Raw genomic sequence first — 18159 nt, 5'->3', positions numbered from 1 at the left:
ATTTTTTTCGGCTAGCCGCCGCCGAGGTTTCTCCGTCGGCGCTCATGCCTGGCGACAAGTTTACAATTCAGCCTCTTGAAAGCTTTCGAAATTTTTATCGCATTCAAAATGCGTGATACGTGAAACATGGTTGTGTAGTAGATGTAAGGTGCAGGAGAACAGCTTTCGCTATTTTGCAGCATATAATCGACAGCATTCACGATTTTAGACAGTTTTAACAAGACTACCCATACCGCAGTCATATGTAGAGGAGAGCGAAATGAATATTGAACTTTGACTGTGGTCACTTAACAAAAACAAAATCAATTGTTGTACGCGCTCTTAATTGACTGAGTCAATACCTCAATACCCTCTCTATCAACCTAACCTAACTAAATTTATCAAGTTGGTTACATGTAAAATTGGAAAATTTGTCAACAGTGTTACAGTAGGCTTGGAAGAGGTCAGGTTTACCTGAACCTTACCTAAGGCTCGGAACGGGTTCGGATTGACCTGTTTTAGTTCAGGTTGACCTGAACCGGCTTCACGACCCGAACCTGAAAAATTATTTCGGGTTCAACCCGAACTTGACTCGAACTTGAATTTTCGATTTCAGGTTTAACCCGAACCTGACCTGAACCCAAAATTGTTCAACCCGAATTTGACCTGAACCGGAATTTTCAATTTCGAGTTCGACCCGAACCTGAACTGAACCCGAAATTTTAAATTAAATCAGGTCGGGTTCGGGTAACCCGAAATTTTGAGCGTTTATTACACTAAAAAAAGTCAAAAATTTCGGGTTACCCGAACCCGACCGGATTAAATTTAAAATTTCGGGTTCAGTTCAGATTCGGGTCGAACTCGAAATTGAAAATTCAGGTTCAGGTCAAATTCGGGTTGAACAATTTCAGGTTCACATCAGGTTCGGGTTAAAACCGAAATCGAAAATTCAAGTTCGGTTTAAGTTCGGGTTGAACCCGAAATAATTTTTCAGGTTCGGGTTAAATCAAGCTCGGGTTCCGGTCTGACCGAACCCGACCCGTTCCGAGCCTTAACCTTACCTGAATCTTTTTCGACCTGAACCTGATTCAATCAAATTTAATCTGACCTGATTTTACTTGCAACCTGATTAGAGTGATCAGGTCTGACCTGAAACCTGACAGGTCGACCCGAAAATTTGTATGAAAACCTGACCTGACCTGAAGTTTCAGGTCAGTCACTATTGACCGCTATCGACCGATTCCGAGCCTTGAGTGTACTAACAAAGGAATTAGGTGGTATTTTGACAGCGTCAAAGTGAATTTTGTTTGCTAGAGAGAGGTATTGACCGAGTCATTGTAGACTCTACTCTACAATCTTTTTGACCAATTGTTTATTGAACTTCCTTTGACTAATTTTAACTTTTCTACGAAAATTCAAAAAAGCTCAAGTTTTCGAAAGCTTTTAAAGCTTTCACAAAAGACGTTCTGTCCTGTTGAATCAAAACATCATTCGCTCGAAGCTTTCCAATTTTCTTGAGTTTTTCATGGAAATTACAAGCTCCGAGCGTTTGACTCACCTAGTTTTAACACATCCGTTTTACTTCCATTTAGCTTTCCGTTTACGTGACGTTTCTATTGTTCCGATGACTTTTGCATTGTTTTAATTCCAACTGTCAAGAAAACGGTGGCAAAACGGAAGACGATGAATTCAACTTAATGATCAGTTAAGGGACATTACTCTTAACTCTTACCCTATTCGGCCATATTTGTTGAGATAATATGAGTGATTCATTCAAAGATTTGCTGCGGAATTGTCGAGTTTTACTGCACAGAGCTAAGAATTCTAAATTGTTAAGTGTTCTGTGTAGGACACAGTGTGTACTGACTAGATTTAATGTTCGTAAGGTTTCGGCATGTTTTCTTTGAAATTCGATCCAAACAAAAATATTCTCTGCTGTTGCAAACGAGTGTCAAGTGCCTTTAACTTAACTCCATGATTTTTATTGTTTTCGTCTTCGTATTTTCTGTGTTGTTGGGACGAATGTAGAGAGCCATTGATTGTGGGTTGTGTTGTGGATGGCAGCTTACACAAACATTTAGACGAGTGGAAGAATTTCGTTAAACGAATGTAATTTTGTATTTTTATTTAAATAATAAAAATTTTAAAGTAGATTTCGTAGTATGCTCAAATAATAAAAAATTAAAAATTAAAAAATATAAAAAAAGAGAAAAAAAAAATTAACAAAAAAAAAGGAGATTTATTATCGGACCAATTATTATTCTAAAAACAAAACAAAACAAAAAATACGAAATGTGAATGTAAATTTCTCAAAGACTATAGTTAACTCAGCAATATACCTAACAATTATTACCTTAGAATAGGAAAAACACTTTTAACATAGAATGAAAATCTAGAAAAAAGGAAACAAAGCAAAAAAAAAACTTAGAAAACATTTTTTAGCAAAATCAAACTAATTTTATAACGAAAATGGTATATAGAGATCAACAATTTATTAATCGCTGACATTATCATAATATATCGGTGTAGGCTTTATATAGTCTCAGATTAAGCGAACTAAAATTTGTATATAACACTCCCGCGCTGCTGAATCACCCAATATTTTAGTCGATTTTACGCTACATATCGATTGAAAGTGCATTTCATTAGCGAAATTCGTAATCTGCCTTATCCAAAACTACATTGACTTGCTTTGTAGTATTGCTATTCATCAATTAAACTAATTCTGCTTGATGTGGGTATCGTTTCACCATTGTGATAGACGCTGCTTCAGCTAAATAATGTCGATAAATGAGACAATCACTTTAAATGTTGTACTACGTCCCGCCCAAAGTATTTACACACTGAAGGTTATGTAAACCTTCGGCTGATAACATAAATTACGCAACCATATGCTCGGTGATCTGAGCCATAACGAATTTATCGACAGTAGTGCGATGAAAGAAGCGCGTAAATTGACAATGCAAACCTTCAGGCGGATCACATAAAAAATGGGTACAATAATCCCGTACGTTGTTCCTAAGCAAGCTGGAATTTTGTGAGCAAACAAGATGTGTTGTCACCGTCGGCTTCGCTTAGCTTTTAGGCACATGTTATGAAAGAGTCTATTTTGGGTTGTTGAAATGGCGTTGTTTTTGTGACTAGATGTGAAGTTATCAAACGAGCGAAGCGAGGAAAGTATTTCGACATTTTAAGTCAATTTTATTGAAATCTTAAGGACTGCACTGACGAGATTATTGTACCCGTTTTTTATGTGATCGGCCGAAGGTTTGCATTGTCTTCTGCGTTTATTTACTTTTCACAACGCAATTAAAATGCTGTTTTATAGAAAATATGAAAGTTAAACATTGTTTAATAAAAATTCACCTTGGTTCAACTTAGTGAATGAATGTGGCAGCGAAGAATGAATCTGAGGTTTCTCAAGAAAATTGTGTCACTTCCACTCACTCATAGGAATGTTCAATTAATTCTCAGTTTCATTCTGAAGATTTTTACATATATCCCCATAAATACGTATACGCGTTGAATTGAAGGAGAAAACAAAGCTTTTTGTACCGGCAATGATGTAGTAGTTGCAGATAAAATTACTGTATACAACAGACTAATGTTAACTAAAATGCTAAAAGTAGAGTATCCCACATATAATCAAATGCTTTAATGTCTCATTGAAAATGATGTCTGCCTAGTGCCTTAGTTTGTTTCGATTAAGTATTTAATCTGCTTGTTTAATGAAAATTAAAAAAAAATATTTTATCTCTCGCACAGTCCGTTTCGTTTCAATGTTTTAAACAAAAGAAAACTTTTTTTTTTAAATGTTTTATGTTGCCATACCAGAAAAATCCTTTTATTTATGAAATGTTAATTACGCTGACAAAATGAAAATTTATTTTAATCGAAAAAAAAAATTGTACCAGAGTCATTTGAGTCATGAAATCAAACTAATTCACTCGATTTTATAGCAAAATTAAACAGTCGTTTCGCTACCTTTCCTGTTCTTTATTCGAAGTCAATCTATAAATCTTTCGAAACACTTGAGATCAGACATTGCTCATTATTTTTTCCCTTAGATATATATGAGTGACATAAATTTCCAAATGGAACGCAAAAATTAAATAAAAAATAAAAATGAAAAGAAGAAAATTGGTTATTGACTCATGCTCATAATGACGATGACAAATTATAATGTTATTAAATTACAAAGCAATACTACTTATATATACGCCAATAAATATATTATTTATTGAAATTGTCATTGAAAGATCATGGCATCATTTTACAGTAAAACAAAAATTAACAAAGAAAAGTAATAAAACAAAAAAATTATTTTAAAATTTATTCGAACGAAATTCGTGGTGTTTTTCTCTTTTACCTTACATAGAAACGACTAGTCTATGGACAACGATGACAAGTAAAAGTGATGTGCTTATTATAAAAGCTTGAGGGACCAATATACCAACACCACACTTACCCACACTTACGGTCTTCCATACGTTTCAAACAAAAAAAAAAAACGAAAGTCCGACGAAATTTATTAGAAATCACGGTAAGGTTGAACAAAACTTAAATAGAGTCACGAGACCACCTCTGATTTTTCTTCATGTTCTTATTGAGGGACTCGAGTACTATCAGGAACCACATTCAGTTCGCGGACCCTTCCAGCCGTTTCGGAGAACCGGCACTCATGGACGTGCGGGATCGACGAGTCAATTTGAATACAGATTGTTATCGCAACGGATAGAGGGACTAATTCTAAGCTAATTAGTGATAAAATGGCTACTCTCGACAACCTGACCACGTAGCCACAGCTAGCTAAAGTCGAAATTTCGACATTTTTAAATGATATGTCCAAGATGAAGAGAGTTGGAAACACTTTGAATGGCCATATTGGTAGAGGATTCCATGCTCTATTAAACACCGAGAATGGATTTTACAAAATTTGTGTAGGAAGGATTTGCTGGAAGGATCCGCGAACTGAATAGTACTCGAGTGAGAGTATAGTCCCTCAATAAGAACATGAAGAAAAATCAGAGGTGGTCTCGTGACTCTATTTAAGTTTTGTTCAACTCCACCGTGAAATACACTTAGTTCTATTATACTGCCAGGTACCCCGTTCTTAACTCACTCTGTGGACCCTAACTTCCGATTCTGACATCCGATTTTGACAAACTCTTTTAACATTACTTTTAAATCGTCAAAATAAACATTTCGGACAGAGGTGCATAATCTGCTATTATTGACGACTCGTCCCGCAGTTCGTCCAATGGGTCGACCATGAGCCACAGCTGTATGTGAATGTGGATTAAATCAACACTGACCTCAAATTGTTCCACAATTCTCTCTAAAGGAATAGCACCGAAGGTTGGGTATATGGTTTCCTCATGTATGTAACAGCAGATTTTTGTTATCAAATTCGTTGTGTTTTCGTTTTCAGGCGTGAGGAACAAAATAACTTCGAATTCCTTGACCGTAAAGATAGCAATTTTGTTGTCGAATTTGTCGTTTAAGAATTTGATGCCTCGCGGTGTCAAAAGTTTCTCAGTGTTAATTCTGTTTCGCTTACAAAATTGACTATTTCCTTGTCGTGTTTCACAGACGTACAATTACTTGTGTTTCCTCATACAGGTCAAACCAATTCTTACATAATTTCTTGTACACCAGTTGTATGTACACACGTTATAACTCAATAATAGCGGCAGAAGCGGCAGAGTCAAAATGACCCAAAATTATATCGGCTAAATTCGAAGTTTTTGGACAAAATGATGTATAGACGACTTGTTCATTAGCAAAAATAAGGGGCACCTTCCATACATCACTTTTCGATTGGACCACGGGAACCACCCGGAACCACCTGGAACCACTTGCGAAAATCAAGCAAAATTTCGACTCTGCCGCTATTATCCGTAGAGTGTGTGTTGTTTGTATTGAGGCTATTTAGTTATAACGTGAACGAAATAAAATCACAAAAATATTGGAATTTTAACTCTTTGAACATAAAATTTACGTTTTGAAATATTTACAATGGAACTAACTGGTGGATGCATACGAAAAGTTAGAGAAGCATTACAGTGCAGAAGGAAAAATTGATCTGGGAATTTTTGCTGAGCTACGAGTCGAAATGGGAAAATTTGAAGGTGGATATTGTTCAAATGGAAAATGTGCTCGATCAGCTCCAAGTGAATGAAAGTGATACAGAAAGCAGCATCGGCTCAAGGACAAGTTTTTCAAGTAGTTACTAATACGTTCAAATCGTTCATAAGGAGACCGAGCGTTCTATTAGTTTCAATGTCATGTAGTGATTATGTTTATGACGTTCTGATTGATCTGCGACCCAGCCAGCGATCTGCGACCCGATTTTCGCTGATTGGGCCAGGTATGATGGAGCAACAGTGTCGCTAACTGTAGCATCCCAAACCAAAGATTTTCCTCGTTCCCATGGAGTGATGGTTACACCGTCAACGCGCTTTCCGTCCGATCTGCTTATTCCAGGCGGTTCTAGCATGCTCGGGAAATCGATTTTAGATAAGGCATTCAAGGTTATTTTATTGAATCCTACATGTCTCGGAATTCTGCCAGCGCTCCTAATGCATGATAAACCGTGGTGGCCGTTTTCTTCGACAGTTTTTCCACATCGGCAAGTGTGTTTTTCGCATACTTTCCCTCCCAAACGTATGGCAATCGCAATTCGAGCTGTATTGTTGTTCAACAGTAGGCCCAACTCAGACGACGGTATCACTTGCAACCACTTTGACGATTCGTTTTTGGATGATGCAAGTAAGCGCGCTCTATCTGTTTGGTCAGCATTGCTCAACAATGTTTCGAAAATTAATTTCATATTCGGGTAATCCCAATTTGTTTGGTTTTCACGTTTTGCTTCTGTGTCTGGTACCAGGCTGGACGGCAGATCATCGATCAATTTTTTGATTTCGGTGTCAACGATGTCCAAATTCAGTTGACCTAATAAAACATTTGATAAATTTTTTGATTGAAAAATTGAAGAAAGATATGCGGGAATCGCCAAATCTTCAAGTTTTCTTATGCCAATTCCAGCCAACGAATAAGGTAACGTTGTTTGTCTCCAAACTTTCGGGGTCATTTTAATGTTGCAAATATTTTCCAATGTTTGTCGAAAAAATTCATCAACTTCTTCCAGAAGATTTTGAAACATGAAAGTTGGACAAGTTCGTAACAGATAGATGAATTTCGGCGATGACATGCAATATCGGAACAGGCACAATGCGGGGTGGACATCTAGGAGTTTCAGTCTTTCGCACATCGATTGTACAATGTCTTTTTTCTGTTTAATGAAATTTGGAATTAATGAATTATGTATTGGCGATCCAAGAAGATCAACTTCTTCCATCAGACGAATGCCGGGTAATTCTTCCGATATAGCAGCGTACATGGCATCTTTCCGTTCTTTGGTTGCGTTTATGAAATGTACTTCGCACTTCGATGGATTAAGTGTCAGTCCTGAAACCTCTCGGAAGTCTTTAATACGTTTAACATCTTCCATGGTAGTTTTAAAGTTGTCTCCGGTTGTTCCATCATCGAGATACCATGCATTTAAACGGGATGACAATGAGTGGACTAGCTTTGAAATTCCGATACAAAAACCCGCTGGACCTAATGGATCTCCTTGATGGACCCCTCTTCTGGATAAAATTACTTGATGGTTGAAGTATAAGTTAGTGAAGCTGCCGTAAGCTTGTCTCATCATCGGATATAGGCTCGGACAAATGTTTTTCGTTTCGTCCAATAAGTATTGTCGTTTAAGTTCATTGAAGGCGTTTGAGAAATCGTATTTCAGGAGTATCATTGGTTCATCGTATGAATTGGAAACAAATGATCGGACAGCGTGTATTATTGCTTCTGCACCTCCTTTAGCACCGAAACCAAGTTGGAATGGTTTTATTTTTTCAGAACGCTGATCAATAATGTCACCGCATTCAACTTTGCATTATTTATTTGGAAGGAGAGTCTCATCATGATTCGTGGGTATCAGTTCTTCTTGTATTAATAATTCAACAGAAAACAAAAATTATTACTAAATGTAAAGGTCAAGGTGATTCTGTCCTCTCTTATGATTGTTGAAAGCGTTCAATAGAGCTGTCAATTGTTCCGAAATGAATTTGTCAGTCTTGTTTTCTTCGCCTTCCTTCTGCTGTAGTATGCGTTGCACTTCCGCGTTCAGATCCAATAAAGTTTCCACGTCTTTACCCTCTCCAAATTTCACGGCACATTCCAGTTGTTTCGGGAACTCTTTTTCCAATCGTGTGTTCGCTTTGAAGAAGGATGCCAAATCCTGAAGCGACGGTCGCATGAATTCATGACATTTTGAACCTTCAACATCTGCAAGAGAAATTGTGTTTTTGTATAGCACAAATTTGATCGTTGCATCTGGCCAAACTATACCTTTGAAGAGGGTGAGCATCTCTTCGTTTTGTTGCATATTTGTCAAGGTCACTTTACTTGTGGCCAGCAGTAGCACATTCTTTCCTCTGATCGTTTGGAGTTGAGCGAGTACATAATCCACAATACCTCCAGCATTCGCTTCACTATTTTTCAATTTAATGAACACCTCAATTTGAGGAATAAAAAGCAACGGAATCTTTCCATCCGGCGAAGAATGCAACTGGGCCAGTGTAGATTGAACCTGCTTCCTTGTCAGCGTCCGAATATCAGACAGATCAAGGGTATATGGAGCCACGTTCTTGAAGAGTTTGGATTCCGTGAGCAGAAGTGGTACCAGATACCTATCGACGTCATTATTTTCCGAACCAGACGAGATTAGGAATGAATTAAGTCCTCCGCTGCAATTAGTTTTGGCCGACTCTTCAATAGCAGTGAATATTGGTTGCAGTTTCTGATCAATCTTTGTCATGTTACTTTCAAGAAGCAATTTAACGCCTTCCGGGACTCGTCGCAGAAATGTTGAGCCATTACCAAATGCGATTTCTCCGGAATTATTGCTGGGGTTGGTTTGCGATAGGGCAGTGTGCCAATCTTCGGGGACAATTTCCAGTTGTTGAGTTTTTTTCTCCAGAAATCTTTGCATCCCAAGAATTAGTGTTCCTCTGTGGAAAAATAACGAAATCGTTTTTAAATCTTGAGATGGAAACCCAGATCATTGTTTCTAACCTAGCCAATTGTTCCAAATCCGCTCCACTGTATCCCACAGTCTTCTCCGCCATTTGCTCCAAAATTTCCTTAGTATTTCCATTCTTCCATGCCTTTGTGTGAACCTCAAGAATGCTTTCTCTTCCTTCTTTCCCTGGCATTGGAAATCCAACTATTCGATCAAATCTACCTGCTCTACGTATTGCGGGATCCAACGAATCCAATCGATTCGTGGCAGCAATAATGAGAATATCTCCTCTCTTCACAGAATCCATAAGTCCCAACAGCGTTGTCACAATGTTCGTATAGAATTGAAACGTAGAGCTCGTGCGAGTCGGACAAAGTCCATCGAATTCATCAAAAAATATAACGGAGGGAGCTTGTTTCTCTGCCGTGCTGAATAGCTCACGAAGGATTCGTTCTGATTCTCCAACGTATTTGTTAAAGCAATCCGTAGATTTACGGTAAAAGAAGCTGTACTTTTTCTTGGGAACTGCTGTGGCAGCTGTGGTCTTAGGAACATTTTCATCGGGTGATTCCGCTGAAGTCGCAGGCTGGTCTTCGAAGAGTTTGTCCAATTCGTTCACCATTGCTTTAGCTAACAAAGTTTTTCCTGTTCCCTGCAAGTTTGGAATTTTGTTAATTTAAACATTAACAATGAATGCGAATTTCAAAAACTTACCGGTGGCCCATGGAATATGATTCCTTTGACCGGCTCCACTCCCCATTCCTTGAGAACATCTTTATTTTTGAGCGGGACGATAATATTCTCTCTCAGATATGTGATTTGTTCATCCAATCCTCCCACGGTCGAAAAGTTTATGTTCGCAGTCGGATTCTCCAACGAAGGTGCTGTTGCAACTGCGCATCCGTTCGTATTTTTATTGCAAGGCTTCTGCAGGGTTTTGAAAATCTTTTCCCATTGCTCAGTTGTGGGATTGACGGATTCGAAGAAATCTTCCTTTGCTTTCCAGGAATCTGGGAGCGCGCAACATTTCGAACATGAATCTTTTAGCTGCCCTCTCATTTTATCATGTACCGTGGACTGAAAAACAAAAGGGAAAAATCAAATATTTTTCGTAAATATAGTCCGGAAAGGAAAAAAACAAAAACAATTACCAAAAGTACCGTCTGTGCAAATTCTTGTAATTCTGCTGCACTAAATCCGACAGTTTTCTCTGCCATTTCATCCAACAATTTATCTTCTGGCTGTACCTTCCATTTCTTTACAGCTTCTTTCAAAAACTGTTTTCTTTTAACTGCACTTTCTGCACCGGGAAAATGTAAGGTTTTTTTTAACATTCCTGGTTCCAATAAGAGCTTTGGAAGAATTTTCATATCATCTACTGTTGCAATGATGAATAGTCTCTGATATTTACTATTTTCTGCCAAAAATGTTTTCAATAAGCCGGCAAGCGCTGAACAACTGCCCGTATCGTACTTTAAGACATCACAATGTGACAAACATGACCGTAGTTCCTCTAACAAAATGATAATTGGAATATCTTCGTTACATTTCTTCACACTTTCTCGTATTCTTGTCATGAATTTTTCTGCATCATCTGAGTAGCTTCTGAACAGATCTAGTGGTGTACGCGAAAATATGCGTGCAGGCTTTCCAAAAAGGCGCGAGAGTTCATTGGCGAATCCTTTAACGAAGGTACGCATTCCGTGTGAGGATCCATGCAAAAGAAGTCCTCTTTGAATGGAAAAGCCAGCAGATACGAATGCTTCTCTATTCACGAGTGGAAAGATAAATTCTTCTCGGATGTAATTGACGTGGTCTACTTCTAATTTTTCGTCGATGCTCAGATTCAGTACAACCTCCGTATCGAGGGTTTTTGTTACATTTGAATCGTCTGTTTTTGTTTCTTTGGTTTTGTCAGCAGCTTTTGAAATTGGTGGATTACCAACCGTTTTTACTGTATTTGAGTCTTTGGCTATCGTTTCAGTGCTGTTCGATGCTTTTGCTTCTATGGTTTTGTCGGTAGCTTTTGAAATTGGTGGATTACCAACCGGTTTTACTGTCTCAGAGTCTTTGGCTGTCTTATCAGTGCTGTTCGATGGTTTATCAATCGCTTCTACTGTGTCGTTGGCAGTGGTGGTTTCAGTGGTGGCCGATGGTTTGATGACACTCGTAGTTGGATTTGGTGTGCTGCCTTGTTCTGCTGTTGCATTAGTGTCAGCGGCAGTTGGTACACGAGTTGTGAGAACAATGCCTGAGTTTGATGAAATCGTTGTATCCATACTTGCAGTGGCGTTTGCATTATTTACACTTGTTGTGGACGTTCCCTCAGCAGGTGAACTACCGGAAGCATCTTTGTGTGTATTGTTAGTAGCGGGAACATTGTGTTTTGATTTTTGACCGATTTCCTCTTCTTCCGAAGTGTTAGTCTCCTCTGGCCTAAAGTGATTCGATTTTTTCTTTTTAAATACAATCTACACAATAGTTGCGTCATATGAGAAACCAACCTTAGATTCTCCTCGCAGGATAGTTTTCTTCTCTTTCGGCAACATCGACAACCGTTGTCATCACAGCTTTCCTGATTCACTTCTTCCTCTTCTTCTTGACGCTTGCGCTTCGTCGAACCACTACCCAAAATACTACCCAAGAATCTACCCACGAGATATAACATGACTGGTTGTGCTAGTTGTTAAGCTCAGTTTTGCAGATCAGCTTTATTGTACAGATGGTAGTTGACAGTTTTGCTCAAGAATTCTGAAATAATTAAAGGGAAATTATGTGTGATGTTCACATTGTCCAAAATTTTCAAATTTATAAGAATTTTCATTTTGCATTTTCTCGATGGATCTTGCTAGATAGTGTTGCATATACAAATGCATGGTTTCCATTTTGCTTTTATGTGACATTACAGAACAGTATAACAGGACGGTAAAAGCAAGGCTGTATACTTTGGGGAGGTCACGCAGATGCAGATACGCGGGCTACACACAACGTTTCATACAAAAAATTCACCACGCCATACAAATTCAGTTTTGGTGAATTTGTTTGTATGGAAAAGGTGTGTTCCCGAGTATCTAATAAAATGGCGATCTGCGTGACCTTCCCCAAAGTATACAGCCTTGGGTAAAAGTATCATTATTATTGAACACCACATATACCACCACACCTTCAATTCTGCATTAAAGCAGTATAACGGACATGTCACCAAACATACTAATGAGCCGAACGTTTTTCTCGGAGAAACCAATGCAAAGACATCCTCGTGTTCCGTTCGATACTCCGCTTGTATAAATATGAGAAAACGTTTGGGAGCCATGTTCATTAAGAGGCACCGGTACTTTGCCGAAAAGCATACATTAGGGCGATTCTTAAATAAAGGATTTTAGTTTACTTTTGATGATATCTTTCGATCAGAATCCTTTTTCAAAAATGTACGACCGCAATTCCGACTACGAATGTGTTAGCTTTCAACAGAAAATAGATTTGGCTGCAGCAATTTGACCAGCTCTGAGAACGGTGAGCAGTTTATGAAAATTTCATTAAACTGCTCACTTTTCTCAGAGCTGATCAAACGACTACAACCAAAGCTAATTTTTATTTAAAGCTAACAGATTCGTGGTCGGAATTGCGGTCGTACATTTTTCAAAAAGGATTCTGATGAAAAGATATTAACAAAAATGAAATACGAAACACGCAAATGTAGGCTACAATTTTAGCTAAGTGCCGGTGCCTCTTAATGTGCTATACTTGTTCGCAAAACAAGGTATATGTTCACAAAAAATAGGTAAACTGTTTTCATTTACGATTTCAGTGCGGTCTTGAGACCATAAATTTTTTAAAAATTTTAAAAATTTTTCTAGTAAAGCTGATACCTCCGAAGCAAAAGACAGTGAGCTGAAAAAAATTCTTCAGTTATATGCAGCACTATTGAATGACAACTAAAAACATTGAACGGCGAACACGTGCTAAGGGTATTCCCGATCCGACTTTAATTTTTTTTATCTACCTAGGTGAAATAATAGCAGTGAAAAGGTGCTATTATTTCGCCGTTGGTAGATAAAATAGCGTATTCACCTCTGTCCAAATGTTTATTTAGACACTTAGGGTTATAACATTCGCCTTCGGCTCATGCAATAACTCCCCAAGTGTCTAAATAAACATGTGGACAAAGGTGAATAATCTACTATTATCGCATACGGTGTGTGTGTATTGTGCGCTATATACACGACGTACATAAGAGTAAACCAATTTAACACAGAGAGCTAAAGGTTTTGCAAGCAAAATTATATCACTAGAAAAAGAGATGTTTGCCTACTGCGATAAAATACCTCACTGATATAAAGCCCTTATATCAAAGGCTATATATATAAGAGACTCGTACTAAACTCACGCAAGCACTCGTATACGTACACGTCTCTTATATACAGCCTTATAGCAGTAATGTACTATTACTCGAGTATAAAGTATAAAATTTTGACAGAACTAGCATATTGTTGAACGGCTCAGTAATTTGATAATATTTACTACCGGTATGTATCGTCTGATCTGAAACTAGAGGCAGTGAGCTAGTTATTGACAATCGAAACTCATGTGATTGCAAGGAAGCACGTGTTCGACGCTCAATGTTTTTAGTTGTCATTCAATAGCGCTACATATAGGCGAAGAATTTTTTACAACTCACTGTCTTTTGCTTCAGAGGCATCAGCTTTACTTAGTTCTTAAATAAAATCAAGATCCGATCATACTTTGGTGATCTTCATGAGCGTTACTCTAAATAGGGTACTGAAACTTGACAGTTTGTCGTCATATAACTGTAAAGCTGTAAAACACTGTCAAAAAACAATTTCATTCAAAATAGTACTCTATTTGACAACTGTCGACTATGATCACTTTTTCTAGAAGTGCGTTGGTGGTAATTATTGTCAAATTACTAAACCATTCATCGATATGCCAGTTCTGTCAAAATTTTATACTTCATATACTCAAGTATAAAAAATTCAATTGGGTTCGGGAATACCCTTTCCGAGTCGAACACTATTCCCGCATATGTGTCTGTTGGAATCAAAGTTGGTCTTTTCCATCTGTCAAAATGACGTTTTAAACGTCAAACGAAAATTAAAAAAACGGCATGGACCCAAATTTTTTTAATTTTTCCTCATTTATATTAGAATTAAGGAAAAATAAAACATTTTGCGACCATTTCGAAAATTTATTTTCGTTTGACGTTTAAAACGACACTTTTGACAGATGGAAAAGACCGACGTTTGATTCCAACAGACACATATATTTTATTTCTAGATAACTTCACTGACGATAAGAAACTCAAACTTTTATAAATTCGTCGAACGGCGATATTGTTCATTTTACATTTTAGATTTTTATGGACAAGAAAATGAGTCTGAAGCTTACTCAAGTACCTATTGATGCGATGAAGAATCAAACTATGATTTGATTGTTTATTTTTGATGATTTATTTAGATTTATGTGAAAAATTTGTTAAATTGTTCGTTTTTAAACACTTGTTACAATTGAACGGTTCGACCGTCGAAGAGAAACTGAATTTCACATAAACACAATTTTATGAAACCTTTTTTAATGATCTACAGGATGTTCACATTTACCCAAAATAAATACTAACCAATAGGACATTATAGTATCCATAGCAGTTCGTGCATACCTTGGTCGCTAAAATTTGCATAGCAATACGACATTCTACCTGCAAAATGAGCTACCTACATTTATGTACGAAGTATAAGTTTTTGCAATTAGTCATCCATTTTCGTACGTTTCACATTATGAATAATTTCTGGTACAATGTTAATGTAATGTAAAGCTGCACAGGGAGGTGCGGGAATTATGAATACTGTGTGAAAAATCAAACTGTATTCGGTACTTAATATTACTATCGAATAGTATTTCTCGTACCAAGCCAGGAAATGACGATATTTTCAGTACCAGTTCTAAGTTTAGTCTAAATTAGGACGTGTGCTGAAAAAATCCATTTCCTGTCGAAGTACGAAAAACGTTTTGTGCATTGAACAACTGAAATTTCTGTTATTTTGCAATTTCTCTAATAATATTAATGAGATTTTAGAGAAAAGAGTAAAAACTCTTTGTAAGACACTAATGTATACAAGCTTTTTTTTCTAATTTGTCAGGTTTTTTTTGGAACGTTCTCAGTTTTCCGTAAGTTGTTAATTGATTATAAAATCTGTCAAAGTAAATACATAAATTCAAACTCAAATTTTCGTCCCTTAGAACAATTAAAACATTTCTGTAAATCTTACGTTTCCCGCACCTCCCTGACAGAAAACTAAACTGCGGTCACAGGTAATGTACGTCTCCAGGTAATGTATTTTCTTCGTTACATTATCTGTGACAGGTAACGTAGAGAAAATTAGCTGTGAAAGGTAATGTTTAAGATTAGGTGTGACTGATAACATTCTTATTTCTTAAGAACAAAAATTGAGTTCTTTTCTCGTATTCATTATTTGTATTATTAATCTCACGTCCACTCTGATTTTTACACATTGTATTTCTCGCTGAGGTGTGTGTGTTGGCATCTGAAATGAATTCTGAAATATTTTTTTTATTTGAGAAAAATCTGCACCTGTGGGTAATGGAACCTGTGACCTTTGGGCTACGAAACTTGTCACTGCTTTAATCAGTTTGACGTAAAGTGCAGCTAATTGTTAATATGAAGTTCCTGGTTACCATTCTTATAACATTAACATTATAACATTAATCATTCGAACTCGATATATGTCGTTCTTCCTCGACTTTAATTATTGTATTCAAAATAGAATATGAATGACAGCCAAAAACATAGCTAACGCCGACCCGTACGAAACACCTATTCGTATCAAAAGCCTTTAATGTGAAACTCTTCATTTCTCTTACTTCATTTTCTTCTCTGCTGAAAAACTATTCTCCCTTTAAAATCACTTACATTATCCACTCTTTGCCTTGTTATCATATGCAACTAAATTGCCGGAGGCAATATAGACAGCCCCGTACGAAGACAAATTTCATAAATTCCTATTTAAACAGCTATATACCGCTATATTTACCTATATTTCACTGTAAATAAACATTTCACAGAGGAATATGCTATCATTTAGCTCTATATGCCTGTATATAGCTCAATATAGGTGAATATAGATGTATATAGATGTCCATATATGGAATGTCTGAAACAACCCACACACATAACAAATTATAACCATGTTAACAGAAACTCGCTAAGTACCATTTTCCCCAATATATATCACTTTTATTAAAATCCAATATGGCCACCGGCAGCCATTTTGTTAGGAAACCGAAAATAGTACCGACGCTTTACATTCGTTAATACCTTTCAAACAAAAAAAATCATGAAATTCGGTCAAAATTTACTCGAGATATTGACAAAATACTCCACGTTCACTGTACGGCCGAGTAGCCAGATAAGAGCTCACTCCAAGAGACCTAGCTCACGCTCCGGAGAACATAATTTCATAAACTTTTTTTTCCCTGATTGGTACGGTCAATACCTATCTAATAAAGTGAAAACAGACGACATATGTTCAAATTTGGCCGACCTACAAGCAAAAACTGCTTGCCGCCCTGTGCCTGTTTCACACCAAGGGGTCTAACTCACAAGTCGGTCATCCGATTTCCATGAACTTTTTTTTTGTCGATCGGTATTGTAAATATCTTTCATTCGATGTATCATTTACGAGTAAAGCATTTAAATGTCCGGAGATATCTTCGAAAAACCGTAAAGCACTTATTGGGCCCCAGCTCAGGAGGGGTCGATCCAAAATCACTCATCTTCGAACTTAGCCTGTCTTTTGACATTACCAAACGGGGAAAAAAAAGAATTTTCAAAATCGGATGCGTTTTACTCAAGTTATCGTGCAGACAGACAGACGGACGGACGGACAGACGGACATTTTTTTTCTTGCTGATTTGGCATCTCTGGACAACCACAATAGGTTTCCCCTTACTCAGGGAGTCCAATTCGACGTGTTACAAACGTATGCGTAAACCTATAAGACCCCAGTACTTCGTACGGGTCTAAAAATATTAAATTATTTTATGACTTCACTTGTTTATCCATGTTTGAAATATCTTTTACAAAACAAAATTGTGAAATTTTGACGTTAAAAGCAGAGCATCAAAATTTCACAATTTTGCTTTGCAAAACATTTACTTTTATGGACATTTTATGTCTTTGCATAGCATCTGCAACCAAGCAGTAGAACAGATTTTCCAAAAGGGGCCTGGAGTACAGGCAAGCCAACGTAATTTTTGAGAGGAAAGAATGTGAAGTTGTAAACACACACAAAATATTGTTTCGTTATAAGACTTGGAAAAAAACAGTTTTTGGAATTTAAAAAAAAAATTTGGTCATTAGAAAATTCAAAAACCCAATTTTGCGGCCTACTTGGAGACTTGGAGCCTCACTCATAGGCCCACGGCTACGTTCAGATGTGAAAATTATTTTTTTAGCTAGCCTGGACCAAGACCTGAACCCAATTTTAGTTAATTCGAGAGAAAATTGTATTTTTGGTACCGATTTATGTGAGGCCAGTACGAGCTACTCGCAAGCACAGACCAAGGCGAAAAAAAATTAAATTTCAACTTAGATCAATGGACGAAAATCTCACAGGAAATAATGTTTTGTAATAAATTAGAGAAAAGAAATGTTTTAAAATTTTTTTGGGAGAGATTCATCGCTAGAAAAAATCGAAAACCTAATTTTTCGGCCTTCCGCGAACCTTGAGATCTCGCTCATGAGCCCACGGCTACGTTCAGATGTGAAAATTATTATTTTTTAGCTAGCCCGGACCAAGACCTTTCAAACGAACCCAATTTTAGTTAATTCGAGAGAAAATTGTATTTTTGGTACCGATTTATGTGAGGCCAGTACGAGCTACTCGCAAGCACAGAGCAAGGCGAAAAAAAATTAAATTTCAACTTAGATCAATGGACGAAAATCTCACAAGAAATAATGTCTGCTTTAATATAAATCTCAACATTGGTGCAGCTTATCTCACCTTGAGTCATCTCGTTGCACCAAGCGTCACCGTTGCACCACACGTCGCCATTGTACC

The 18159-nt window shown here is 37.2% G+C and overlaps 1 protein-coding gene across 1 annotated transcript; it reads right to left on the bottom strand.

Moving 5' to 3' along the window:
* Positions 1-7953: 7953 nt before the first annotated feature.
* On the bottom strand, positions 7954-11815 carry LOC119072642 (transitional endoplasmic reticulum ATPase TER94-like). The gene is made up of 6 exons (XM_037177890.1): positions 11569-11815; positions 10216-11500; positions 9779-10141; positions 9118-9716; positions 8392-9053; positions 7954-8328 (listed from the first exon to the last, which is right to left on the bottom strand). Exons 1-6 carry the CDS (start codon positions 11730-11732, stop codon positions 8024-8026), a joined length of 3378 nt encoding a protein of 1125 aa, XP_037033785.1. The 5' UTR covers positions 11733-11815; the 3' UTR covers positions 7954-8023.
* Positions 11816-18159: the final 6344 nt, after the last annotated feature.

Source organism: Bradysia coprophila, assembly GCF_014529535.1.
Source record: "Bradysia coprophila strain Holo2 chromosome IV unlocalized genomic scaffold, BU_Bcop_v1 contig_84, whole genome shotgun sequence".
Lineage (NCBI taxonomy): Eukaryota > Metazoa > Arthropoda > Insecta > Diptera > Sciaridae > Bradysia > Bradysia coprophila.
Note: the sequence above shows the minus strand (reverse complement) of the source record. Positions and strands in the feature narration are given on the sequence as shown.

Bases quoted from the DNA above. Each gene is read 5' to 3' on its own strand.
- LOC119072642 (XM_037177890.1), bottom strand. From the start codon at position 11,732: ATGTTATATCTCGTGGGTAGATTCTTGGGTAGTATTTTGGGTAGTGGT. The intron at 11,501-11,568 runs GTTGGTTTCTCA...GAATCACTTTAG, and splicing joins TCCTGCGAGGAGAATCTAAG to GCCAGAGGAGACTAACACTT. The intron at 8,329-8,391 runs GTATAGTTTGGC...TTTCTCTTGCAG, and splicing joins GATGCTCACCCTCTTCAAAG to ATGTTGAAGGTTCAAAATGT.